The sequence below is a fragment of the Prunus avium genome, chromosome 4 (genome assembly GCF_965620075.1).
Source record: "Prunus avium chromosome 4, drPruAviu1.hap1.1, whole genome shotgun sequence".
In the NCBI taxonomy this organism is placed as follows: domain Eukaryota; kingdom Viridiplantae; phylum Streptophyta; class Magnoliopsida; order Rosales; family Rosaceae; genus Prunus; species Prunus avium.
Window position 1 is genome coordinate 35,762,410 of NC_142287.1, and position 26,026 is coordinate 35,788,435.

Sequence of the window (26,026 nt, forward strand, 5' to 3'; positions counted from 1 at the left end):
GCAAACATATGGGCATGGAATGTTTCTTTCTTGTTTGTTCCAAAATTCTAATGCACATATGTATCGCCCTCCCATTGGCTCATCACAAAAGCACTCACCTAATTGTCGCGTTTGCTTTGATTAGCTGGAATGGAACCCTGTCCTTGCCCTACTTATTTATCCTAAATCTTAATTATTTAGCAGATTAATCTCACGGTTTAAATCTAATCTAAACGGGGTTTTGTTTCTTCCATTACCTCCGCCCTCGAAAGCTCTAGTACATGGAAGTCAAGTTCAGTCTACAAAAGTATATCATTTTTCACATTATATTTTTTGTAAGTTTCAACACAGTAGAATAAGATATTTGTATCATGTCCAAGTAAGGAATCGTGCCATAATGTGCAGAATAACTTTTGTTATAATACATCGGTTACTACCTAATTAATTAATCAAGCTTTGTGAGTAATCACTTTACTTAATTCATTGAGAAATAGAACGAAATATATATTTCAGAAACTCCACATAATTAATCTGTGTGTGATTTTGGAATACATACCGAAACATCAAAGTCATATTTTGAATAAGCATTTCTTTTCGGGGAGATTCATTTTCATTTCCATCAATAACAATTGATCTTATAGATCGATGTACAAGCTAGCTTATTGAAACTGGCATATGATGTTGAGGTCGCGTGAGAACCATAATCCTAAGGGCCCGTTTGGTTTGCATATTGAACTTTCTGGAAATGAACTTCCCATTTGAAAGAAGAATGTATGCTTTCCTCTTTGAGATTTAACAACAAAGACTCGTTTTTCTCCTTAATAAACTTTCCTTCGAAAGTAAATATATATTTAAATATATCGAGTAACTTTCTATTTTATAATAAAGGGCTTGATTAGGGATAAAAGTCTTGTTAGTCACAAAATGTGTCTAAATACAACACAATTAATAAATTTATTAAACATCTAAAACATGTGGTTGTATCCTGTATGGCATTGGCAACGCAAGCTTTGTGCACCGACAAAAATGATGGCCTTAAGAGGATGAAATCCATGAGCTATATATTCCTTGAAAAGGCACCATGCCATGATGCCATATGAGCCAATCAAACACAATTTGCAATTACAAGATCAGTTCCTTCAAGATTACCAACAACATGATGCAGTACAAGAGAAAGGTGGCCATTCAATGCTCTTTTTCTTGGCAACGAACAAGGGCCTTATTTTACACAGAAAGTAAAGGGTTTTACTCTCTTCATCTGTAAACTAACATGTTTTATTCTCCATATATAGTTAGGCTATATAGTCTTCTGCTACATGTATAGCCTAGCAAATCTTTTTGAGCCCTACATCTATATTAATATATATATATATATATATATATATATATATATATAGGATCTCCTTGATTATAAGCAGAACTGACTTAATTAATCATCTTCGAGCCGAAGGCAGAGATTCCCCGAGAAGAAAAGACGTGAATAAAGACAGTGAGTTGCTTGGTTTGAAGCAGGGAACTGCATGCCCAGCTCCTCTAAATGTGGCAAATGTAAGACCTTCATATTCTTGAAACCAACCACTGACCTGCCATATACATATCATAATTCACAAAATTAATAGAAAATGGAAATTTAAGCTATCATTATAGTAGATTTAATTATTAACTTAAACTTCAATTTTTAAGGCTTGGTTGGTGGTAGTAACTAATTACCTGCTTCTGGTGGTACCAAGGACTCCATGCCTTATTAATAGGCAGTCCCAGAGCACTTAAGCTGTATCTGGTGGAAAGCACAGGAACTCTTCCATCTGTGTCTCCACTGAGCCATCCACAAAAGAAAACCATAAAGGTGGGTTTTAATTTATATTTCATTTCCATTATAATAATATCATCACTTGATATTGATGTTAAGGCCGGGAACATCTACCTGTACACCCATATTCTAAGTCCTGCTGCAATGAGTTTCTTGTATATAGGAAGAACAGATGGCTTTGAATATGCCCAATCGTCAAATATTTTGTTACTGCAAAACCAAATTAGTTGAACAAAATGTTGTTAATTAGCAAGTTTGAAAATTTTCTTGAATACAGTCTTAAAATGAATAAATAATCTTGGCAAACATAAATGAAATATAACTCCTATATATGTCCAAAATAAGCCAAGGAGACAGCAGTAATTACTTGCAGATGCTCCAGTTCTTGAGCCGGACACCATCACTAACATGGAGGGCCTTTTGCACTTCTGGTCTGTTATAAAATGTTTTCGTATATTCGTCGAGACATGGGTCATAGCCACCCATAATCCTTGGCATCTGATAAGCATAAGCCATGAACTTGCACGTTAATTAAACTTAAAATTATATACCAAGGGTTCATAATATTAATTTTAAATCTTCTCTCACTCACCATGGTAGATGTGCGCTTCATCATGACTTGCATTGAACCATCATCTGAGCTTGCTGTATCACCAATGCAGACTGAGGTGTACAGGCTGTAGATATCTATCTCCTTATACTGTTTTAACACTTCATCCACAGCTAGAGTACAATCTTTGTTACTCCAAGTATCATTTCTGTCGAAATCACAGCTTTCGCGTATTATTTTGTGAGTTTCATCTGATATCACAGCATGGCTCCAAGCATAATCCACCAGACCCCTCCAGTCCTCAGCATCAGATGTTTCAGGATTACCCAACTGTACATCAAATAGAAGAAAATAATTTAACCCAAAAAAAAAAAATATGTATGATGAACAGAAACAGATCAGATAGATCCTATTTGTTGTTTCCCAAAGGACCATACCAGGATACCCTTGAGATCAATATGGAGGGAAGGATCTTTGTTCTTGTCATAGATGAACTCGGCTAGCTCCGGAACATATTTTCCTGTTAAAAAGAAAGAGAAGAATTTTGGGTATACAAAAGAAATTCGATTGGAGAGCACATGATAAAAAAAGGGTGAGGGACTGAGGCTGACTTACCTGCATAGCTCTCCCCTGCAATGTAAAAGGTCCTTGTTCTGTACGATGGGAACTTGAGAAACCACTTGTGCAGGAAAGTATACGCATCATTCGCTGAATTAAGTAGAAAAACCAGATCAAAATCTTCTAACGGTATAGTCATTAGCCTCACCACAAGATCAAAAAGAAAAAAAGAAAAAAATCTTAACCATATGTTTGAAAATAACATAGAGCAGTAATACTTGTTTAATCATTGGAAATAGTAATACCGGTTGTAGAGAATATAAAGCACTCGACTTTTAAGTAACTGACCTGTAAAGACATCTCCAAGATTCTCATAATCAGAAGTTGTATTGGAGTATGAGAAGCCAACCCCAACCGGAGATTCCAAGAATAACATGTTGGCCTCTGCATCATCAGAGATATCCAAATATATTACTACAAATTGGTGAATTTTTTATATCATAAATTCCAAATAAAGGGAGCACCATACAGATAGTATATCAGCAGGTGCAAGCAATTAAAGAAGTAAATGAGATGTTTAAGCATAAAGAAGAGCAAAGTTTGCATAACTGATTTGATAGTCAAGTACCCAATACCTTTATTCCATGAGTAGTTATTTAATCTAATTCCATGTCCATCAGTGTCCACTATGAATGGACCAATCTCTTGGGTAGCTCCATATCCCACAGAAGAGCACCCAGGACCTGAAACATAAAGCATCTTGTCACCTCAGCAGATAACATGAAGCAAAAGTGCCAAATGGGGATTATTAAGTATCATAGAAAATTCTTTGGATGAGTTGGAAAGGACAAAAAGATGACCTCCACTAGAATAAGTACAATAGGATAATTAACCACCATATACTCTAATAAAAGCTTTATAATTGTTTATTAACAGAAACTAAACTGTTTAAATATTGGGTGACGCACTGTCTAAAGATAAGGAAACATGAAGATATCAAGGAACCTGTGCTTGCTTCCTCTTCCACACATATATGATTATGTATTTGGTATATAGATAAATGCAGATTTGGTCAAAAGATGGAAATATATACCTATATATCAGCATGGAATATATCTAGATGGCTAAAAAGATAATTGCAAGAAGTTGATGAAAAGTTTTCCCTGCTAAGATGATTTAGAACCCAACAACTTGTAATCAAATTAATTAATTGGTTCCAGCCAAACATCACCTCCCAATGAGGTTCATAAACAACCATGATTGAGGCATTAGCAGAGGGAAGGTGGAAGTCCTGGCTTGCAATGTTTATGGACAAAGACGAACCATACATTTACACGTATTTATGACCATATATGTAGTTTTATATATATTGCTCGTAAGTGCTCACCTCCATTAAGCCACAACACCAGAGGTTTTGCATCTGGGTTGGTAGCAGCCTCATAAAACCAGTAAAAGAGAGCCCTTCCATTTGTTTGGTTCACTGTGACATAGCCAGCATAGTGCTTGAAGTCTACAGCAGGTTGGCCAGGCAAGTTGGTCACAAGGTCCTGAGTCCCCAATAAGTTGATCAATTTCTCACTATTAGACCGTTTCTTTCTAGAACCCAAAACAGGCTCCACAAACTGCAGAGCAATAAGGGCCAAGACGAAGAAAGCTGTCGCTTTTGGTACAAAATTCATATTGGATGGGAAGTACAAAAACAGACACCAAACAATATTGCTAGCTGGAGACAGCTACCACAAAACAAGGATGAAACATAAGCAAATCCAACATGTCTATTTATACCCATTGGGGACTAATACTAGAGCATCCACTAAACCATACGAGGATGTATGAAATTCAAAGAAAGAAAAAAAGTAGATATGGAAGAAGAGTCCTACGTGGCAATGTAATACTTTATGAAGTTCACAAATATGTGGCATTGGCATCTGACTCGGGTTAATTAGGCAAAGCTCAGCTTCTAGGCTATTCATGCATGAGCAAGTGTGATAAGTGGTACCTCCATTGTCTAGTGTGGGTTGGTGATGACTGAATGAGTACTTCAGAAAAAACAAAAAATCTATGATTCAGAAACCTGATGTCTAGATTCTACCCCTAGTATCATCCCCCACACCATAAAATCTGAGCCAGTATGGGAAGATCTTAAAAGAGTCTCTGAATGATAATATTTCTACCCCTAGTATCATCCCCCACATCATGAAATCTGAGCCAGTATGGGAAGATCTTAAAAGAGTCTCTGAATGGTAATATTGGCTTTGGTTACCTATGGATTAATACGTACAATGTGCAAATTGAATGGTCCAACTCAAAACTAATTGACAACGAATTACTAAAGAGAGCTCAAATTGTATACCTTATAATGCATGATAGGATATTATATTATCAACAATAACATTAACTCTACCGGTATTCCATCAATGTCTTATGATGTTGATTAAGTAAATTTGACTATTCCTCTTGGATTTGTATTTATCATTTAATTATTCAAAAGGGGTGTGCTAATAACTTTACATTGTGGAAGTGGACTAGTAGTCAGCTCTTCCACAGCAACTAGCATATATAATACATCCAAGAGCACAAAAGGGAAAACAAACGACCCAGTAAAAGGTCAATATATACATACTTAAATATTTTTTTAATTTGCTAAGAACCAAATTAGGCACTGCAGTTGGATTGGATAAAATTCCATATTCATAAAAGATCATCTAATATATAGAATTAGAGCATAAATAGAAGGAACTGATTAATGTCGTCAAAAGTTTCTGTGGTAATAACCTACAAAGAAAGAAAAACCAGTAGTATTAGCTAAGCTTAATTAGCAGACGTGGAATAATTAATAACTAAACCTGGGGAATCATTATCCTTAACTAAGGTACAATGTTTTGATGTCGAAGCTACTGTTACAGAGTCTAATAGCAACTAAAAAAGGGTACATGTTCATGTTCATGATTGAAAAGGGATAAACCAAGACAGAGCTCGTGGCAATCTCTTGGTGCATAATACATATCAGATAGATCATGTTCTTGCTGGTCAATGATTATATCACAAAGTGGAAAAGGCATTGTGGTATATATGCCAACTTAGTGGTCTTCTCCAAAATAAAATAGAAAAAGGCAACTACTGCTCTTCAGAATCTCATCATCACAAAGGAGAAAGATGGAGTTTTGTGGCGAACCTTGTGCGTAATGACTCTTGAATCTGATGAAGCCAAAGTGGTGAAAGGAATGAAAGAAACAACCAATTAAGTTAGTGGGGTTGAACAATGACTTGGATTCCAACTTCAATATAATTCAAATTTAAATTTGTAAGACATACTCTAGACCAACTCTTTTTGAAATTCTGCACCATCTGCTTCTGAGATATGTTGTTGCCTCAATTGCTAATTTGCAGGGTTCACTCAGTACGATTCGAGATGCTTCATGCAGTTTTATCTTTACTACAAATCTAGCTAATATGGCAGAAGTTTAGTACTGTAAACACAATTCTATTCTATCTAAAAGCATATTATTCCCAGTCCCACATGGGCGTCATCTTTTTTGGCACCAGAAAATATATCCCTGGCAAAGGATTTGCCACATCCCTCTAGGCTCTCTACCTCCAACTTAATCTGTATTGGCCAATAGATGTCCACCTACTTCTTTCCGAAACTATTTTCCTCATCTCCCTTTTTGTGTGTCTCATTGCCACAAAGCAGGAGTTTAGTCAATGCAGATAAAGAGAAGTGCAAATCTGTGTTATGCTCATGAGGGTTAGACTGATTAGCATCCAACTAATTAATATCTCAAAAAAGCATGCATCAAAACATGTACATATTAAGGCCCACGTTCGGTGTATATGCATTCAGTGCTAAAATTCATGAGTTTTGCCAGCAATATACACAAAGAAGGGGCACCACGTTTTTATAAATGAGAAACCCTTCATCCTTTACACGTAGCTCTTTTTTACCGACGATCATCACCAAGTCATCAAATGCATAAAGGCTCCAGCTTGCTGTGTCTTTTTTCTGTCTTTCTGACTCTGTTAGGTAAAGTAACTAGTGATATACATCAACGACCTGATCAAAGTTGAGATAAAGCGCACTAATTGCGGATAATAACCTACAGGTTTCAAATTAACTTTACAAATTAAAAAACTTGGTGCCAAATTTAACCCACTACAACCCACAAAGTGATATAGAGGATATTCTGCACTACAGAAACGTGTACAGTATTTTACTTATAGTCTATTAAGTTGTCAAGATCTTCTGCACTAATTACTGATAATGCAAACAGGATTTCTTTCTACCTACAATGACTATAGGAGAATGCAAACCTGTCGAGGCTATTAGTAGTAGTACTGTAGAAATGAATTATCTACACTCCAGCAGACAACTAACGCAAGCCTACTCAACAAATCTCATAACATAAGTAAACGCCTGTTCGCATCGCAACTAATAGAAAAAAAACAACTACTAGACTATATTCTTGCTTATAATTTCACTCTCTCCTCTATACTACTTTAATTCTAGTACCCCTTTATTGGAAGCTATAATATATAAAAAAGTATAGGAGACTATCTACATATACTTATGTTAAATTCTTTAGGTAAAGAATTTATGATAATTAAATGAGACTTCTATAAGCACATATGCCCGATGGATCGATCAAATACACTAAAGACTTTCTTGCTCAAGAAAAAGTACATTACATGTTTCAAAAAGAATAAACAAAATAACAAGTGCTTAGGCCACTCATCTACTACAACAAGGCAACCAATATAATCTGTCAATTGCCCTTGTGTTAGAGAAGGAATCATCCAATCTTATTTTGGAGGGAGAAAAGGCAAGCTCACGTGATTTACATGCAAACATATTTAGAATCTTTCTTAACCATAAAAAACGATGTCATCGAGCACCATGGGCAGTTAAAGTCTCTAGAGAGGACTACCTATACCATTGTTCATCCAGAAGCTAGCTGAGCTGACTATATCTTAGAAGGGAGGAAAGGGTGCATTAGAATTTATTATAGCTAGATTTTACCCATATGATTTATCATTAGATGAATAATGTATACTATATCTTAAACATAAACTCTGTTTAATCTATTCATCTAAACAAGTGTCGCCCACATGTGTTTCGGTTCACACTACAAAAAGCATACACTTAATGGGGGTGTGGGAGACTTTGGTGCTCTTCTTTTTAGGGGAAAGGGCACATTACACTACAAAAAGCTTACACTTCATATCTGAGTATTATGCAGCACGAAAGTGCACAGTATCATATGGGGTATACTTTGCATAAAGTTCTTCATTGACCAGATTGTGGATTCTGATAGGCCTCCCATTCGAGCGCATGTCATTCTTGCTTACATCAAATTCTTTTTCTAGAACATCTACTTGAACCTATGGAAATAGATTTACATAAAAGGAACAAGCTCTTACATTACCTTTTCTAGTTGGTTGGTATGAGAGTTATCAACTGCATGATGATACAGGGATTTGATAAGAAGTGGTTTCTACTTAAGAAGATTGCTTTAAACTCCATGATCATCCTGGTGCCATGCAATCAAGTGACATCCAATTTACTGAAACATTAACTGTTGATGAGATGAACAAAATATGCAGATGTTATGTACATTAATGGATTAGTTGCATGCTATGTCACTTTCCTGTTGTCTCATCCGGCTCTTACTGTTGTTTTACTCCATTTCCATAGTAGCTTAAGAAGAAATTTTTGCATACATAAGCCCTACTCCTATTAGTGAATCCCTTCTAGTTTCTTAATCAAAATGCCATCAGGGGCCCTACTAGATTGCAGCTTCTAATAATTTTACCAGACCAGAGACCAGACAATATAATGGGAGAACTTTCATAGTTCTTTTGCAAGACCCGGTGCCACTTTCAAAAGCAAACTAGAATTGTCGAAATTCGGATTAGCCTGCCTAACATTGGCATCAATACTCAAACCACTTGGATAACCCCAGATGTTAGGTACAAATGTATCAGAGAAAATGCTTTAAAATTATTGTTTCTAAGACCTAAAAGATGCAGAATCTATGGGAGACCTATCCCACTTCATATCATCCATAACAACTTCCACGTATTCATATTCAGCCTTACCTTTTAGCATTCTAAGAATGTTCTCGTGGTCATAGTGCAGTAAATATTTTGTATTCTTATTGTTTCCCTTTTTCCCTTTTCAATACTAGCATTATTGCCTTAGTGCCAATCACTTTGAACTGTGTGCTTTTTCTTTAACTTGCTCCAATCACTTTGAACTGTGCTTTTTCTTTAACTTCCTTTATCGTTCTTCTTCTCTTTTCTTTTCTTTTCTTTTCTTTCTTTTTTCTTTTTCTAGGTAAGAGGTTGTCACATACTTACAAGTTATATCCTTGCGGAATTGAGGCTGAATATTATATCCCAGTAAGTAGCCGTTTGGGGTCAATTCTCTTCCTTATGTTGAAGAATTTGTGCTCTCGGCGGGTGTTGTGGAGAGGGAGAGAATGATAGAGAACTAACTAGTACTGTATTTGACCAACAAAATGCTGTTGAGTGTAAATGGTTCAGAAAGTAGTAGTTTTCCGATGCTACAGAGAGAAAAGAAACAAACCAAAGAAGTTGGCTATCATCTTCATCTGAAAGCAAAACCTCTCCTCCTATTATAGGAAGAGCAGAATGATAAACTAATGGTGCTGCATGCAGTGCAAATGATGCACAAGCAGGCACAGTGCAATCTGAGGTTCTGATCTGATCTACTTTCTTCTATTCATGGATGATGAATTTCAACCTAACAGGATGATAGAATATAGAAAAATACCTTTCTTTTTGGTGCTTAATTCTTAATAGGGCAAAGGATAGTTTCTTTTTCTTTTTCTCTTTCCAAGTTGGATCCCTTCCCAACTACACTAATAAGAGCTAGTAGATAAACTTTCCCAAATGTATGTATGTATACAAATTCAATACACTAGCTAACAATTTTAGGCTACGGAAAGGAGAGCTCTATCTATCTATCTATCTAGCCATGCGGCGCAGAGGCCACAACCTATTAAGAAACATCCTCATGGGAGTGAGGATTGACATGATCCTATGATCCTATCCAAACCAACCAACCAACCACTAACATTTGTTTTTAGTAAGGAGTAAGGACATCATCATAGTGTCTATAGACTCTAGTGCACGCAGGCGATGCACAAGTTTTCTTATTAACAAAAAAAAAAAAAAAAAGTAGTTTTATGTTCTTTTAAATATATAGTTCAAATAAAAATAACATTATTTATTATTTACAAGAATGATTCTTCCAAAAAAAACAAAAAACAGAAAAAAGGAAAATAGTATAGTGATTGAAAAAAAGAGCATCTGAGTGAGTCACAGACCTGGCTGAACCGAGTCAAACACACCTCGAATACATCAACATCAAGACAACAAAAAAGTCATCCTTCATCCATCTGGTTGGAGTCATCAGCTTCTTCCAATTCCAAGTGAGAGCCGCAAATCTTGAAGCACAGCAAACAAAACAACCACTTCCCAGAATGAAGGAAGAGGAAAGCCTCCTCTCCACCCAAACCCAATCGGGCCAACCCGAAACCCAAACCCAAACCCAACTTCTGCACTACTGGGGCAACACCCCAGAGCAAGAATACTACAATCTCCAAGGCATCAAAGCCTCCAAATCCTTCTACACCTCACCCAGAGGCCTCAAGCTCTTCACCCGGCAATGGCTGCCCCTCCTCTCCCCTCCACGTGGCCTCATCTTCATGGTCCACGGCTACGGCAACGACATCAGCTGGACCTTCCAAGCCACCCCAATTTTCCTCGCCCAACAGGGTTTCGCCTGCTTCGCTCTCGACCTCGAAGGCCACGGCCAATCCCACGGCCTCAGGGCCTTCGTCCCCGAGGTCCATCTCGTGGTCCAAGACTGCCTCGCTTTCTTCACCCTGGTCAAGCAGCAAGAACCCCAATTTCTAAACGTCCCCTGTTTTCTCTTCGGCGAGTCCATGGGCGGCGCCATTTGCCTTCTGATCCACTTCGCGGAGCCGGAAGCTTTTCAAGGTGCGATTTTGGTGGCACCCATGTGTAAAATTTCTGATAAGGTGAAACCCAGGTGGCCAATTCCTCAAATTCTGACGTTCGTGGCTAGATTCTTTCCCAGCTTGGCCATTGTGCCCACCGCGGACCTCATGTACAAGTCTGTGAAGGTGGAGGAGAAGAAGATCATAGCGAATATGAATCCGATGAGGTACAGAGGAAAGCCGAGATTGGGGACGGTGGTGGAGTTGCTCAAAGTGACGGAGTATGTGAGTCAGAGATTGGGCGATGTGAGTCTTCCGTTCATCGTGTTGCATGGAAGCGCAGATGTTGTGACCGATCCGAATGTGAGCAGAGCATTGTATGAAGAGGCCAAGAGTGAGGATAAGACGATCAAGATTTATGAAGGGATGATGCATTCCTTGCTGTTTGGGGAGACTGATCAAAATGTTGATATTGTTCGCGCTGATATTCTTTCTTGGTTGAATCATAGATGCCATGCCGGAGGAGGAGGAGCTGAATGACATCAAATTATTACCTTTTTTTTGGTTTTTGCAAAATGGTATTATCTTATTTTTCAATTATCACATAGAGATTCAAATCAAAACTATTTTTGTGTTTTATTTTCAATTGTCACTATTGAAATTGTGTTTGATTGAAATGAAATTGTGTTTGTAGCATGTCCTGCCCTGTCCTGATGATGAACATGGAGGCATTGAATTTGCGTTGCATTGTATTATTTGCCGACTAGCACAACCACCATATGGAAATAGGGTGGCTGACCATATGGTCTTGAAGTTGCATTTGAAACCCTCGCTTGTTTGACTAGTTTGCTTAATTATGTTTAGTTAGTTGGGGAGAGAGAGAGAGAGAGAGAGAGAGAGAGAGAGAGAGGTATTGCTCCCACCAAAATCAGCAAACCCAGGCACGTACATCAGTAGTGATTAGTGACCATGAAACCAATTTGCTCAACATAAACCATGGATTAATCGTCGATATGAACTAACTGATCACGAGAGAAGAAGACGCAAATTTTCACAACCAAACATTTTGTATTATGTATATCATAACTAAACAAAAAGAAAATATTATAAAAAGAACCAAGGGAAATACCCTCTCATTTACAACTAGAATCTTCACTGGAACTTCACATCTTTAATTGCTTTAAACTTCCTACTCCACATCCTATACAATATCATGGAGAAAACGAGGGCAGGGAAAGAATAGAAATTTCTGGAGAAAAAATTTTGGAAAAAAAAATGATCATGTGATTCTATACAGACTATGAACATAATCTTCTTGTTGATAAAGCCCCATGCTACTCCTTTTAGATCTATGGTCAGATAATCTTCTTCAACTATCAATTCTGCTGCTGCCAATGCCAAAAACAAACCTATTGACAATACCTTTTGTGTTAGCAAAACAAAATCTGCTCAACCTATAAAAACTCTCTAATCACATCATAAACAGGTACTTCAGATCCTCTACTGTCAGACGAGTCTGGCGACCACCAGTTTCATCCTCTCCAAATGCAGAGGCGACCATCTCTCTCTTCTTTTGCTGCACAAAGGGATAATGCACAAATGAAGTTATCAGCCAAACAATGGAATACAATCCAACAATGAATCAGCAAATATATACCATCCAACAATGAAAGTAGCAAATATGTAAACACTGCCCTACAGAACAGTACACCAGGTGGACAAGTGAAGGGGGGACTAGGTTCACAACATTATGATCCAAAATGAGTAAGTAAATATAGTTTTTTGTGTCCACCCAGCTTTCCTGAGACAAGCCAATTTTTCTATACCATGATGTACTAACAAACAGCAGGCATCCATGTATACATCATAGATACTCAGAAAAACATACTGAACTACAGGTTGTCAGGAATACATATTCCCCAACTAAAAAGCACATGAAGATGAAAAGCCCTACTAGCCCAAGTTATTTCCTCTAATGCCAATGCCATTACGGCAATGCACAACTCAAAGAAGCTTCAGATACATTACAAGCAACAAATGCTACCTGTTCTTCCCCAGTCCATGACTCCATACAAAAAATGTACGAGTAGTACATAAGGTGGTCATTGGTCTAATACATTTGCGCTTCAGCTTATCCAAGCTTGTACTGTAGTGGTTAGAAAAGCTAAACTACAAATAAAACAGAAAAAATAAAGAACAAAAGGAAAGTACCTGAAGGGCCAAAATACGATCTTCAACAGTATCTCTCACAGTCAACCGTAAAACTGTAACAGGACGAGTCTGCCCAATACGATGTGCTCTATCAATTGCTTGATCTTCTGTGGTAGGATTCCACCAAAGATCCAAAAGAAGAACATGACAAGCTGCAACCATGTTGAGACCAAGACTAGCTGCTTTCAAGGACATAATCATAACTGACACCTACAAGAAACCAGGTCACACTTCAGAACTATCAAGTTAAAAAGAAAAAAAACTAAAACTAAAACATTTCTTTGAAACTTGTATCAAGATATCCTATCATTTCCACAAACCTCCGGAAGGGTGTTAAAATCCTTGACAGCTTTATCTCTAGCAACAACTGACATTGTTCCATCGAGTCTTCTATACTCAATGGAAGAAGTTTTAAGGCATGCTTCAAGCAAGTCCAGCATCCTTGTCCACTGTGAAAAGACTATTGCTTTTTCTCTAACTACCTTATTTGAATTCTTAGAACACGTCTCCACATCCAAGTTCTGTCTATTAGGAACATCCTCAAGTGGTTCAACCACACGAATATCAGAAGAATTTTCAGGACAGCCAGCATTTCTATCAACTCGATCATCTAAGCAACTATTTCCAGAAATACAAGCCTGTGGTTTACACATTGCACACAGAACCTCAAGAGCAGCCTTAATTTTTGAAGAATTATATGAGTGATCCTCATAGAAAGACTCTACAGCATCAAAAACTTCTGAACCAATGCTATCTGGATTAGGCTGGTCAGATAGAGAACTGTTCAAAGTGGCTTTTGAAAACACTGAAGAAACATTTAGTCTAACTTTGCAATTTGTGTTGGGGCACTGGTTGTCATCACCAGTAAGATGTTCAGAAATGCATTGGCTACAGAAGACATGACCACATTCAGAAACAACAGCATCTTCAGGTGGATCCTGAGAAAAAATAAATCAAGATGTCAAAAAAGAAAAGCCAGACAAATTTCTTAACCTGCATAAAGTCTAACTTGACAGGCAATGAATATGACAACTTCCAAAGCGCTTAAAGCAAAGGGTTATATCCAAAGAATGTCAAGGGATAAAGGCAATACAAATGCACCATAATTTGGACAGTTGGTCATGTGTGCAATTCTCACAAAAACTACATCCATAAAGGGCTACATAAATTATGCATATTAACAAGACAAACTCGGAACAAGATAGAAAAAATGGATGCTACGCCACATGCCATCCACCCATTTCAGTAAATATAAAATCATTATGTATATACGAAAATTATGAAAGGAAAAAAAAAGTTCAAGTAAACACTTACATTGCAGAGGCCGCATATTGCCAAAGAAGCTTCTAAACAATTCATAAGCGAAAGTTGTTTGTCACGGGGAAGTTTCTTTGCATTCTCAACTGAAGATCTCCATAAAGAATGTGAATCATACCGTCTAACAAGAAGAGGGTGATCACAAGCTTGTCGAAGACGCAAAAGCATTAACAAAATGTTAACATAATTTTGTTTGACAGTTCCAGCGGCTGCGTATTCCTGACATAGCAAGCATGTGTATTTGAGAACATGACCAAAGGCAACTAAACATGTATATCACAAACTTAAAGAAACATACTCTGAAAAACAAAAAACAAAAACTAAAAGGAGCTAAAAGTTTCCTTTCAAAGGGGGAAAAAGAACACAATGACAAAAATAAAGCAATTCCACCATCGAACCCCAAATTAGCTTTCCCAGTAAAAACATACCTCAAACTGTGCACGTGAATCAGCCTCTAGCCTGGAGTAGAAATCTCGTTCTTCCTTTGAAAACTCCACCCTTTTCAATTCTATAAATTTAGGTGGTAAAGTAATAATAGGTTCGCCATCAAGAAGTGTGCCTACAACGAACAATTGCCATCAGATGGTGATAAATCAATGTAGATTAATTGGATATTGACAGTAAAAATGCCAGTGGGAAAAGATTTACAGTTGAGAGCTCACAAATATTATAGAATGATTATAGTGATAAACATTTGTTTTTAATTTAAAAACAAGTTCTAAAACAAAATGCCTTTTATACTTCAATTCACTTCAGATCACAGAAGTTAAAGCTTATTAAATTGTAACCATCCTAGAAAATAAGCATGAATAATAAGAGATAGTTCACCATTGGCTAAAGTCAATGAGAATGACTAGAACACATACAACACTAATTTTCCAAAGGCACCAGCAAAACTAGTAAATTAAGAATATCAAAATAAGCACCATTAAAAGATTCAAATAGCAGAAATATTATATTTTATCACACCTTTTGTGCGGCGTAACATAATTGTCTTCAAAACAGCTTGTAGTTTTCTGTACCCTTTTGCTGGATTCTTGCTAATTGGGACCTTAATTGTAGAGCAAAATGACTTGTATACAGCATAAGGATCATATTTGAGAAATCTAAAGTAGCTATAAAGGTCATCAATCGCATTCTGGATAGGAGTCCCTGATAAGCACCACCTGCGTTTTGCACGCAGACCCCAACAGGCCCTAGCTACTTGAGTTCTGTGATTCTTAATACTCTGAGCCTCATCCAGGACAACCCTAAACCATCCAACCTTAGCAAGAGGGCGAGCAACAGACTCAAGCATTGCACTCTCTAATCCCTTTTTACCCTTTGAACATTTATTAGCAGAACCTTGAGGATATTTCCTTTTCTTACTGGATGAGAAACCCACATGTGGAATATCATTCTCTTCTGGCTTTACTTTCTCCTCATCATCTTCATCAACAAGAGGCTGCTTTGGCACCTCCATGCTGACAATTGAATATGTGGTGAGGACAACATCAAACTTAGCAAGCTCACAAGGATCCTTCGTTCGGTTGCTTCCATGGTAAACTAGCACAGAGATATTAGCTTTTCCAGTTACCTTATTATGCAACTCCTCAGCCCACTGGCGGAGGACACTTGTAGGACAAACAACAAGTGTTCCAGCCGCTGGCCTTCCCTTTGCCTGTACCAAAGGTTTCATGCTCTTCTTTTGAATTCCATTTGGGATAACTTCACGGGCATCAGCATGTTGCTTCCGTCCAACAATCTCAGAAGGCATATCATCATCATTGTCCAAATCAAGAGTTTCCAGCTCGAGCTTTTTAACATCTTGACAGGCCCCATAAGAAGGAGGCCTTTCCTTAAGTATAAGTGCAATTGTCGATATTGTTTTTCCCAATCCCTGCAAAATGATGAGTATATAAATGCTTGAGAATATTTGGCACAAGTCCTTGTCAGATGAAGTTGTGTTAGCTAATAAAAACTAAATAGTACAGACCTGATCATCCGCAAGAATTCCTCCCGAACAGTGCAAACTAGCTGTCTCCTTTTGAACCATCCATGACAATGCAATTCTCTGTCCAGGATATGAGTTAAAACTTAAATGGGCCCCATTCTGATACACAAATATACACAAAGCAGTGGTCTAAAACAAAAAGGCACTGGTTCTAATTTTAAAAGAGAGGGATAGTAGGCACAAGGAAGTAGACTCCTTGAAAGAGAAAATTCCAAATTAATTATAGTTCCATATAACCAGCCAGTTATGACTTTTAAAAAATCAGGAACATTAAACAGACATGCCAAAACCCAAGTGGAAGCTGAGGAAACCCGACTTCTAATTTCAGGTAGAAGATTTTGATTCCACAACATGAACCGCTTGATAACCTGCCATTATTTTAGAAAACATGGCAACTCGATATACATAAATAAGCTTTCCGCCTGTCTATTGGAACACAACCAGAAAACCATTTTCTACACCTCGAAACAAGGAAATAACCACTCGAAAGTACAAACTTGTATCCAAGTTTATTTTAGTTGATAATCACAATACCAAACTAGATACTTATCACACTAGATTCCCAGTGGACCCACCCAATTGCCATTTTTTGGGGTTGCGAACAATATTTATCTACAATGAAAGTTATCAAAACCTGATGTCGTAATAGAGGAACTGCTAAAAGTCCATCTGGTGGAATAGCTTCCGACTTCGGCTGTGAAAGGTCCTGCAATGCATCACAAAATTTGTCCCACCAAGGTTTCAGATCTCAAGTTTTATTAATGTGCATAAGCGCTTTTACATTTTCTTACTAAAACAAGCACCAAAGAAATATATGTCACCCAATAGAAATCTGGGTGGCATGATAGCATTTTGAAAAGAAAAAAAAAACCTTGCACCAAAATGTAACTAGTAGAATTCTAATGGATGAACATATCTCGAACATACGCAGCACAGAAGTTGAAAATAATAACTCCCAGATATATCCCAATCTCAACTAGGACAAAATATAAACAGTGCGCCCAAGAAAGAGCATCCAATATGATACCATAAAAAATATGTTTAGCATATAAAAATAATGAAATAATAAAAACAATATTAATAAGAGCTTTTCAGTATTTCATGCAGACAGCATATTTCCAAAAACCACTGAGAAGCAATAAAGTTCCAAACTAGAAGAGCTAACCTGCAATGCTACTCTCAAAATCAATTGCTCATCTCTTGCCTTGCATCTCATGCCTCCCACTCCTGTGTAATGATCACTAGGTGCCAATTGCTGTGAATTAACGAGGGTATTTCCAAGTGCTGGAAAGCGATTCAAGGGCACATGGTAACTAGTATTAATAACCACTGGAGAGCGATTTGAGGGTGCAGGATGACTGATATTTTCAATGATGCGTACATCAAAGTCATCTTCTGCAGGAGACTTGTCAGAGAAGTTACTATGAATTGATTCAGGGCTGACTTTTGAAAGATGCATGCTCGTAGAATGAGTTACTTTATCCTCATGTTCGTCCTTAACGTAAGCCTGATTCTTGCTTGAAGTGAATGGCTGAGCAACTGGCAAATAACGTTCTGAGGCATTTGAATTCATAGATGGACCATCAATGGGGGATGTAGAACTTCCATTCATATTATCTTGAAAATGACAAGCTCTTTTATATGAAACAATCATGTCTTCTTTCTGATCCACTGGGTTACCAAGATTCTGAGTTGACATACCAAAACCAGAAAGCTTTGAGTCTTTGTCAAAAAAGTGATCATCAGCACTGAGAGAAGACTGTCTACTGACAGCTTCATCCATGGCTCGATAGGGGTGGAACATAACACTACTAGGTGCAACTAACTCATCGATCATTTCATCCTTCACGCCAATGGGTTCCATTTTGCTTGATATATATGTCTGAGTAGAACTCAGAGGCTCGATTGACGACTTGTTGTCAGCAGGAAAAGAGTCAGCATCGAATGAAGAATTTCCACTGATTGCTGGTATACAATTATCATACCCAAAATTCCACTCCTTCACATCTAAAACATCAATCATTGATGGCTGGAAAGCAGATTTACCAGTTATTCCCTCCTGACCATTTAAATTCATCTTACTACTTGAACATGAACTATCAGTTGGAAACTCCCCTGATTCATCCTTCACATTAGCCATCATTTCTTCATTACTCGGAAAATAATATCTAGTAGGACTATGATGCATTAAGGTATCAGCCAAAAACGTATTATCTAAGCTCATCCCACACAAAGCTGGGTAATGGTCACTGAAAACATCAGAATTTTGACAGAGAGTAGTTTCCATAGATGTGCAGGAATTATTTTCTGAAGGTCCTTGGGTTTCTCTGGTATTCTCCCCGAAATTGCCATAGGTTCCGTAACTTAGATCCATGTTCTCAATACCAAGGCATTGTGAAGCATCTGCAATCAATCATCAGAAGACATAATTAGTGCTTCCACCCCAAATTTTAAAAACAATACAAAGTGCACATGCAATGATCTATATTGAACCTTCAAACATAACAAAAATGTGATTCCTTGGTCCAGTTTATAACCCAGATGAAAGATTAACATACATTCAGAATCAACTTTCCCCGCCACGTCAGCTTTCCCCTGCAGGACATTGGGATCTCTGTGGTCCAAAATGTGGTTAGCATGCCCTTCAGCAAAACTAGATGCCGTACTACATGTGGGCTGTGAAACTGCAACCCTCTCTGCAAAGCAAGCCTCATTGCCTGGAAACAAGGAATTCCAGTCTTTAAGACTTGTAGAGTAGGCATGCCCAGGAGAACCAGTGTGTGCTGATGGTTCCATCTCTTTGTAATCAAAACTCATTGCACGGTTCCCTGCAGATTCAAAAGAGCCGTCTGGAACCCCTGCCCCAGAATCTGAAGCTTCTAAGCTGTATGGAGTATGCCAAGAGCCTGGACCCATTAAATCAGTTTCAATTGGTGGTTCTTCTTTCAACGCTTGAAATCCTAACAAAATCACCAGTTAACCAAGTAATCAAATGGTAGTCAAATGTAGATGTTTGTAATATACCTTCCAGAATACCACAACATTATAGAAGACAACAATATCCTACTACAAAACAACGCCGACAAAAGCATTTCATAGATGGCAGAAACAAATATACATTAAAAAACCTAAAAAGTCAGCACAAAATGATTTACCACTTTGGAGCTGAGCATCGGAAACTGCTTCAGCTTGCAATTGATTTTCCAATGAATAATTCGGTGGACGACTCTGCAGTTGGTACTCAAAATGTCAGCTTTAAAAGAAAAAAGAAAGTGCTAACCATAAGGCTAGGGGGACAATAATTTTAATAGAACAAAACATAGCAATGAAAAAGGAAGACGTCTGTAAGTTTCAGCTAGATGTAGCAATAAACAAAAACAAGAAAGGCATGTGGAAATTTTTCTACAACAACATTTGACATGCCAATATACTCATAAACCCTTTTGGTGCTTCCAGTTACCATACCATACTACCCCTTCTGCTAGTAATTAAAGAGACAAAAAATTGATCATTCTTATCAACACCGCCATGATTTTTCACGAATAACCAGCTGAATTTAAGTGTTTCCACTAGAATTGCATTTAAGTGTTTTCAAGCTCAAACTTAAGGTTGCACAAGAACTCCAAAAAGCACACGAGATTTGCACCGCCCACAGTGCAACGAAGTATCCCAAAAATTGCAAAGAAGTTAAACCCTTTTCCAAGACAGGAGTGCGGAAATTACCGGGGATTCTTCAGCGATAAGGCCTAAGAGCGTGTCTACATCCATCGACATACCCTCATCGTCGAGATCCACGCCGGCGAATCCATAGGCGGCCGGTAACTGATTCCAATTCGAGCTGTCCTCCGCCTGCAACATACTGACACCTAACCCTAGCCCTAGCTTCTGGACTCTTGAACCTCTTTGAAAACCCTAAGCAGACTCAGTCCGATTATGCTCCGAATTTAGAGACAAAAGCTTGGATCCGGGCAATTGCAATCGCATTCTCAGCGAAACGACCAAGAAATTCTAAGGAACTTGAGCGCGGAGAGAGAGAGGGAGGGGGCTTTGGATCGTTATCAATGTGAAGGCTTCTGAGAAAGTTCTCGCGATGCGACTTTTCTTTTATAACTTTTTCTTCTTCTTTATTTTTCTTTTCTCTTTTGTCGTCCTCAAAGCCGCGGATCGTGAAGAATGTGGTGGCGCATGTTTAGATTGGGTTCGGGTTTTTGGGGGGTGCGTAGGTTAAGGACTAGTTCTAATTTTCTGGTTGGTGGTTTTGAGGGTTTTGGCTTTCGTTTTCCTACTCGGACTAGGAATTCCGAATTGGGTTTGGAGATTTGATTTGATTATTGCGGACGATGGCTTTAGATTCGAGTGCCACGCAACCACTCACGCTTGCGGATTGTCATGCTCATGCGTATATCACCTAAGTTTTCAAAAATAGCAAATATTGCAAATGTTATTATTTAATTATGAAAATGGAATGAGAAGCCCTATTTTTTCTCATCAATCCCTTAGAGGAAACTATCTACACTTTAAATTTTATTATATTTTTCTCAATATATTATAAAATAATTAAATAAATTATCGAACTACATAATTGTGAACATAAGCACAATAACACAATCTAAATTCTTAATTACGAAACTAAGGATACAAAGCTAAATTTACATATATAAAAAACAATAACTATGTTAGATTGAATGTATTTAAAGATATGGTACATTTGAGTCCAATACATTTCGAATACATCCATCCAAACGGATTTCTTCAAGTTCATACAAGAGTGTGTTCACATGCTACAATGCAATGATAATAATTTATAATTGAACTGATAACTCGTATGATAAAGCATTTATCTTCACGTTTTATAATTAAGGAGTAAGAAAACAAAATTGATATTTGAAAGCTCAAAAATGTTGTTTGAGCATGGAAACTTGTTTGTAAATTGTACACAAACACAATGTTAATATCGGTGTGAAATTCCATGCTGTTGAATGGAAAAGCGTCTCAAATGGCTGCGAAATTTCCAACTTGCTAACAAAGAAAAGAAGGGTAGTGGCGTAATTCGCGCCTATGATATTGGCAACCGGCCAACGCAATTACGTGTCAAATTTTTTAATATGAAAGTAACCGGTTACACCTAAACTCTGTCCATTTCGCGCCACTATAGTACCTGTTTTCTTCTACTTTTGTAATTTTATAATTTTTTATTCAGGCCTCCCTTGGACCCGTGATTGCCAATAAGTTAAGTAATTCAATAAAACGTTCATTAAAAAAATAAAAAGTAATTAAACAAACATGTAAAAGATTGAGTCGGTGAAAAAGGATGATGGTGATCTCAAGTTATCAACTAATATATTAAAAAATCCTTGTGAAATGTACGACTATATCTTATAAATAAAAAAGTACGATTGTAAGGATCCATTTGATAACTTTTAAAAAATTTATTTTAGTAAAATTGCGTATGAATGATGTACGGAAATTAAGAATCTCACACAATACCAGACACAAATATGTTAAATGCGAAGAAAATAGAAAGTAGATACAAAATAGGACCCAAACATATTATGATATGTGAGAATATAATAGCAATTATTGGAGGAGGATAGAGAGATAAAAGAGTGATTGTCATTCTTCGCGTTAATAAAAGTCAGATAGTGTGTTCGCCTCCTTGTTCTCGAATCAAATGCTTTAATAAAAATTTAATCATGGGCCGGTCTGCATATCAGGCTTGAACTCAAAATCAAAGCCCGAACTAAGCTCAGGTCAAAGCCCAACAATTCCGCGAGCCCAATTCGAATGCAAGCTTGAGTGCATAATCGCGTGACACGTCAAACCATTGAAAACCAAATAAAACAAACTGGGATCCGACCCGTTTAAGGTCAGGACCCAAATTAAGGGTACCCCGAAAACACTAACCACCAACCCAGAAGTTCCGAGCAGCGAGAAGAAAGGGATCGCCGGGATCCCAATTACTCACTCACACGCACAGACGAATACGAAGCAGTATATATATAGACGCAATCATCTCAAACCCAGCACTCTTCAAGGTACCTTTTACTTCAGTATTTTCTTGGCCAACACTTGTCTTGGAAAAAGTTTTCTCGGGAAAACTATCACTCAGCGACAGTTATATTTACAGTTCTATCGCATTTATGCAGAACTAGGGTTTCCAGTTTATGATTCCCAGCTGTTTGCTCAGTATAGGGTCTCTTGTTGCAAATTGAATCGGTGTGTAAAATTTACAGGGCGATTTGAAGGAAGTATAGTTGTGGGAGTTGAATGATGGGATTCAAGGCGGTGCACTGATGTCACTGTTCTGGATTGTGGTTCATCAACTTGCAGAGATCGAAGCAATGGTAAATTGACATCTAGATTATAATTTCGTGGTTTTGACTGCTCAATTATGAGTGTTTAGAACAGGTTCACGACATTGATTTGAGGTTGAATATTTAGTTATTAGGTCAATAACTATCCCCATTGGCATGGTAGAGTGGAGCAGATTTCAATTTCAATAGGAGAAAGAAAAAGAAACTGTAGTTGAAGAGGGTATGTTGTGTGACAATGCAAATTTGTCTAATATTTCTATGTTGTGCCATAGACTGCGTCGAAGAAAGTCATAACAAGGGAAGAGTGGGAGAAGAAGCTCAAGGATGTAAAAATTAAGAAAGAAGACATGAATAAATTGGTGATGAACTTTCTTGTCACCGAGGGTTATGTGGATGCTGCTGAGAAATTCCGAAAGGAATCTGGAACCGAACGTATCCTTTTTTGATATATAACTTAATGGCATGTTCTTATTGTCGATGCCTTGGTGGTGGTGTGCTTCATTTTGTATTATATGTTGTTGTGTTTCTCCTTATGGTTAGATAGCAGATATTGATCTTGCAACAATCACAGACCGTATGGCTGTCAAGAAGGCAGTACAGTGTGGTAATGTGGAGGATGCAATTGAGAAAGTGAATGACTTAAACCCTGAGGTAGGATGCCATTTTTTAAAACTTTTGGTTATCTTCATAAAGTCCGTAATTTTATACTATTGGTGGAAATATTATTGCTCTTTTTTTCCCTTTGATAAAATCTTATATCATTCCTTTTCTCTGAAAATATGCCATGTCATATTAATTGTGGCACTGCAATTTGAATAATCATAATTGTGCCAAACTTGATATGAAGTTTGTCAGCCTCATATGAAGCTCTTTTATAGTTGAGGTTGGTTCATATGTCAAATAGTCACTTATTTGATCATAATCATGAGATTCATTATGTGGTGATTGTAAGTAGTGCGTTAATCAACCTCTAACCAGGATGAGTTTGTCGAGCAGGGTATGTTGTTGTTGTTCGTGGCCTTTTTTTTGTATTGAGCATTAGGGAAGTAGTTATTAAATGCATGATGTTGCTTGATTTATCTGTTAAGAGAGTCATGTCCTTCATCTTATTAAAATATCCTGTCATTTTTCTGGAAAGAAAAACATTCACTGAGTGAAAGTCCCGACTTTTCCTCCGGAACTTGGGAGTAGACGAATTATTGAGGCTCTCAAACCTTAGTAGGAAAAAAAAAATCAGAGTGGTGTTGCTTCTCCCTGTCAAAATCATGGGATTTCTTGGCCAAATTTGTTAGTTTTACCTCCCACCTAGAGCCTCGATCAGTTAGTAACGACTTTTTAAACCCGAAGAGTAGCATATGAGCAAACTATAAATAAGGTGACTCACTTTCATTGTGGTCAGTCTGTCCATCATGTTTAGGACTACTACACTTGTAGAAAAAAGAACATGGACACAAAGAATATAAACCTAAGCTTACATGGATGGTTTTCTGCAACCTGTTTTTTTTCTCTTTATGTAAACATGCAGGTAGTGTAGTTTGACATCCATCCATGAGGAGGGTTTCCTTTCCTTTCGATGCTTTTTTATTTTCTTGCCTTATCCATCCATGAGGGGGGTTTCCTTTTTCTTTTAGATTGACATTCAAGTAGCTTTGTTTCCTTCTTATAATTTTTATTGAGTCTATTCCTTTATAGATTTTTGCTTGCCAGTGAGCAGCCTGTTATTTAGAATATTTAAAGATCTGTGATAACTCTGTTTGCAGATTTTGGATACAAATCCCCAATTATTTTTCCATCTCCAACAGCAACGGTTGATAGAACTAATTCGGAATGGGAAAGTAGAAGAAGCCCTTGAGTTTGCTCAGGAAGAGCTAGCACCAAGGGGAGAAGAAAATGTAAGATTCAGCCCATTGTAACTTTGCTTCGATTGACTATGATGAATATAATTTTATGATTTAACTTTCTGTTGGCTTCCCCCAACTCCACCCAACTGAATTGCATTGACTTTGTTGTTTTTTCACTCATTGGCTGAAATTGAACTGTTGTAAATGTTACCAAGGTGGAAGATAGTAACTGATTTATTGAATGCTTCATTTGACCATATTCCTGTGTTAAATTTTGTATCATTGCATATCTTATCCTTAGAAATTTAGAGTTATGATTACTTATTAATACCATTATATGCAGCAAAGCTTTTTAGAAGAGTTGGAGAGGACTGTTGCACTGCTAGCCTTTGAAGATGTGTCCAATTGTCCTGTTGGAGAGCTTCTGGACATATCACAACGCCTAAAGACAGCAAGTGAGGTGAATGCGGCCATCCTTACCAGCCAGAGTCATGAAAAAGGTTAGTATGTTTGCTAAAGTTTGATTTATTCTGTATCTACCTTTGTTTGTGTTCCCAGTTACGATAGAGCATAACTGGATTATGTTCATTATTTATCTTCAAAAGCATTTATACTGTTAGTTTGGTTAAAAATAATTTTTGGTTGCCGGTCCCAATTTTCTTGGAGTAAAAAGGTTTAGTTGGTAAACCGTAAACCCCACAAGAAAAAGTATGGTCGAGTTATAGTTGTATCAGCACAATATTTTTCATTGCCGAGTACTTTGATCATGGTCTTTACATGATTGGAAAACTAAACTATTTCCCAGTAACAAAATCATTTGGAAAATTCGCTTTAAAAAATCCAACAAGATTGTTCATCAATTTAATACTATTTGAAGGGATAGTCTAGGGTAAAATGCCAAATCGTTCATGAGTATTTTTTAGAGCAAATATTGATTAGGAGATAGATCTCCGAAGAAACAGTTTTTAACTTCTTATCCAATACAAGTCTCCAAATAGGTTAACAATTTTTGTATGTCCTGTTGTCCTACCACAGACCCGAAGCTACCAAGCTTGTTGAAGATGCTGATATGGGCCCAGAACCAGCTTGATGAAAAAGCTGCTTATCCTCGGATAAATGATCTTTCCACTGCCATGCTAGAAGACCCTACTGTCTAGAGGATGTCCGTCCAACCTCCTTGTGCGGAGGATTTAGGTTTCGTCTAGGCTTTAATGGAATGACAAATGATGTACGTACCTTTATCGTGAAATGACTGTATCTACATTCCTCTGGACGTTGTTTCATTGCAATCTTTGTTAATTTTATTATCATTTACGTTTCTGTGGCATTCTCAACATTTGTACAAATGATTGTCTATAACATCTCTTTACGTCTATTTCTTGAGATTGTGGGGTAAATCTTTTTGGCTGTGTTAGGTGCAGCAAAACAGGTAGTGAGCTACAATAATGTATTGCTGTGGTCTTACTTC

The 26,026-nt window shown here is 37.4% G+C and overlaps 4 protein-coding genes across 6 annotated transcripts; 2 read left to right on the forward strand and 2 right to left on the reverse strand.

Annotated features, from left to right (window-relative positions):
- Positions 1 to 1,009: 1,009 nt before the first annotated feature.
- SCPL32 (serine carboxypeptidase-like 32) lies at positions 1,010 to 4,699 on the reverse strand. Its single transcript, XM_021975096.2, has 10 exons — positions 4,285 to 4,699; positions 3,533 to 3,640; positions 3,246 to 3,341; positions 2,955 to 3,047; positions 2,777 to 2,859; positions 2,382 to 2,669; positions 2,157 to 2,287; positions 1,904 to 1,999; positions 1,690 to 1,795; positions 1,010 to 1,562 (listed from the first exon to the last, which is right to left on the reverse strand). Exons 1-10 carry the CDS (start codon positions 4,574 to 4,576, stop codon positions 1,413 to 1,415), a joined length of 1,443 nt encoding a protein of 480 aa, XP_021830788.2. The 5' UTR covers positions 4,577 to 4,699; the 3' UTR covers positions 1,010 to 1,412.
- Positions 4,700 to 10,229: 5,530 nt separating this feature from the next.
- Positions 10,230 to 11,637, forward strand: LOC110770873 (alpha/beta-Hydrolases superfamily protein). The gene is made up of 2 exons (XM_021975098.2): positions 10,230 to 11,460; positions 11,577 to 11,637. Exon 1 carries the CDS (start codon positions 10,403 to 10,405, stop codon positions 11,420 to 11,422), a length of 1,020 nt encoding a protein of 339 aa, XP_021830790.1. The 5' UTR covers positions 10,230 to 10,402; the 3' UTR covers positions 11,423 to 11,460; positions 11,577 to 11,637.
- A 332-nt stretch (positions 11,638 to 11,969) lies between these two features.
- Positions 11,970 to 20,751, reverse strand: EDA16 (SNF2 domain-containing protein / helicase domain-containing protein / zinc finger protein-like protein). Its single transcript, XM_021975095.2, has 12 exons — positions 20,127 to 20,751; positions 19,559 to 19,631; positions 18,962 to 19,363; positions 17,569 to 18,806; positions 17,038 to 17,109; positions 16,386 to 16,463; positions 15,380 to 16,289; positions 14,839 to 14,969; positions 14,408 to 14,629; positions 13,414 to 14,031; positions 13,094 to 13,303; positions 11,970 to 12,458 (listed from the first exon to the last, which is right to left on the reverse strand). Exons 1-12 carry the CDS (start codon positions 20,259 to 20,261, stop codon positions 12,354 to 12,356), a joined length of 4,194 nt encoding a protein of 1,397 aa, XP_021830787.1. The 5' UTR covers positions 20,262 to 20,751; the 3' UTR covers positions 11,970 to 12,353.
- A 1,525-nt stretch (positions 20,752 to 22,276) lies between these two features.
- On the forward strand, positions 22,277 to 25,941 carry LOC110770875 (LisH and RanBPM domains containing protein). 3 transcript variants are annotated; one of them, XM_021975100.2, is made up of 7 exons: positions 22,277 to 22,438; positions 22,550 to 22,747; positions 22,990 to 23,149; positions 23,262 to 23,368; positions 24,478 to 24,609; positions 24,902 to 25,058; positions 25,594 to 25,941. In XM_021975100.2, the coding sequence occupies exons 2-7, from the start codon at positions 22,697 to 22,699 to the stop codon at positions 25,713 to 25,715; spliced, it is 729 nt and encodes a 242-aa protein (XP_021830792.1). In that variant the 5' UTR covers positions 22,277 to 22,438; positions 22,550 to 22,696; the 3' UTR covers positions 25,716 to 25,941. The 3 variants fall into 3 exon arrangements, with proteins under 3 accessions (XP_021830792.1, XP_021830794.1, XP_021830791.1); XM_021975102.2 differs by having other exon boundaries at positions 22,637 to 22,747; positions 23,265 to 23,368; XM_021975099.2 differs by having other exon boundaries at positions 22,279 to 22,438; positions 22,637 to 22,747.
- The last annotated feature ends 85 nt before the right edge of the window (positions 25,942 to 26,026 follow it).

What these genes read in the sequence shown, in the direction of transcription:
- LOC110770875 (XM_021975100.2), top strand. Translation starts at nt 22,697, where the DNA reads ATGTCACTGTTCTGGATTGTGGTTCATCAACTTGCAGAGATCGAAGCA. An exon ending in TTGCAGAGATCGAAGCAATG is followed by an intron (nt 22,748 to 22,989) that starts GTAAATTGACAT and finishes GTTGTGCCATAG; the next exon opens with ACTGCGTCGAAGAAAGTCAT. An exon ending in AAAGGAATCTGGAACCGAAC is followed by an intron (nt 23,150 to 23,261) that starts GTATCCTTTTTT and finishes ATGGTTAGATAG; the next exon opens with CAGATATTGATCTTGCAACA.
- LOC110770873 (XM_021975098.2), top strand. Translation starts at nt 10,403, where the DNA reads ATGAAGGAAGAGGAAAGCCTCCTCTCCACCCAAACCCAATCGGGCCAA.
- SCPL32 (XM_021975096.2), bottom strand. Translation starts at nt 4,576, where the DNA reads ATGAATTTTGTACCAAAAGCGACAGCTTTCTTCGTCTTGGCCCTTATT. An exon ending in GGTGTTGTGGCTTAATGGAG is followed by an intron (nt 3,641 to 4,284) that starts GTGAGCACTTAC and finishes TTTATGTTTCAG; the next exon opens with GTCCTGGGTGCTCTTCTGTG. An exon ending in CTTGGTACCACCAGAAGCAG is followed by an intron (nt 1,563 to 1,689) that starts GTAATTAGTTAC and finishes TGTATATGGCAG; the next exon opens with GTCAGTGGTTGGTTTCAAGA.
- EDA16 (XM_021975095.2), bottom strand. Translation starts at nt 20,261, where the DNA reads ATGTTGCAGGCGGAGGACAGCTCGAATTGGAATCAGTTACCGGCCGCC. An exon ending in GGGGAAAGTTGATTCTGAAT is followed by an intron (nt 18,807 to 18,961) that starts GTATGTTAATCT and finishes GATTGATTGCAG; the next exon opens with ATGCTTCACAATGCCTTGGT. An exon ending in ATTTTAACACCCTTCCGGAG is followed by an intron (nt 13,304 to 13,413) that starts GTTTGTGGAAAT and finishes GGTTTCTTGTAG; the next exon opens with GTGTCAGTTATGATTATGTC.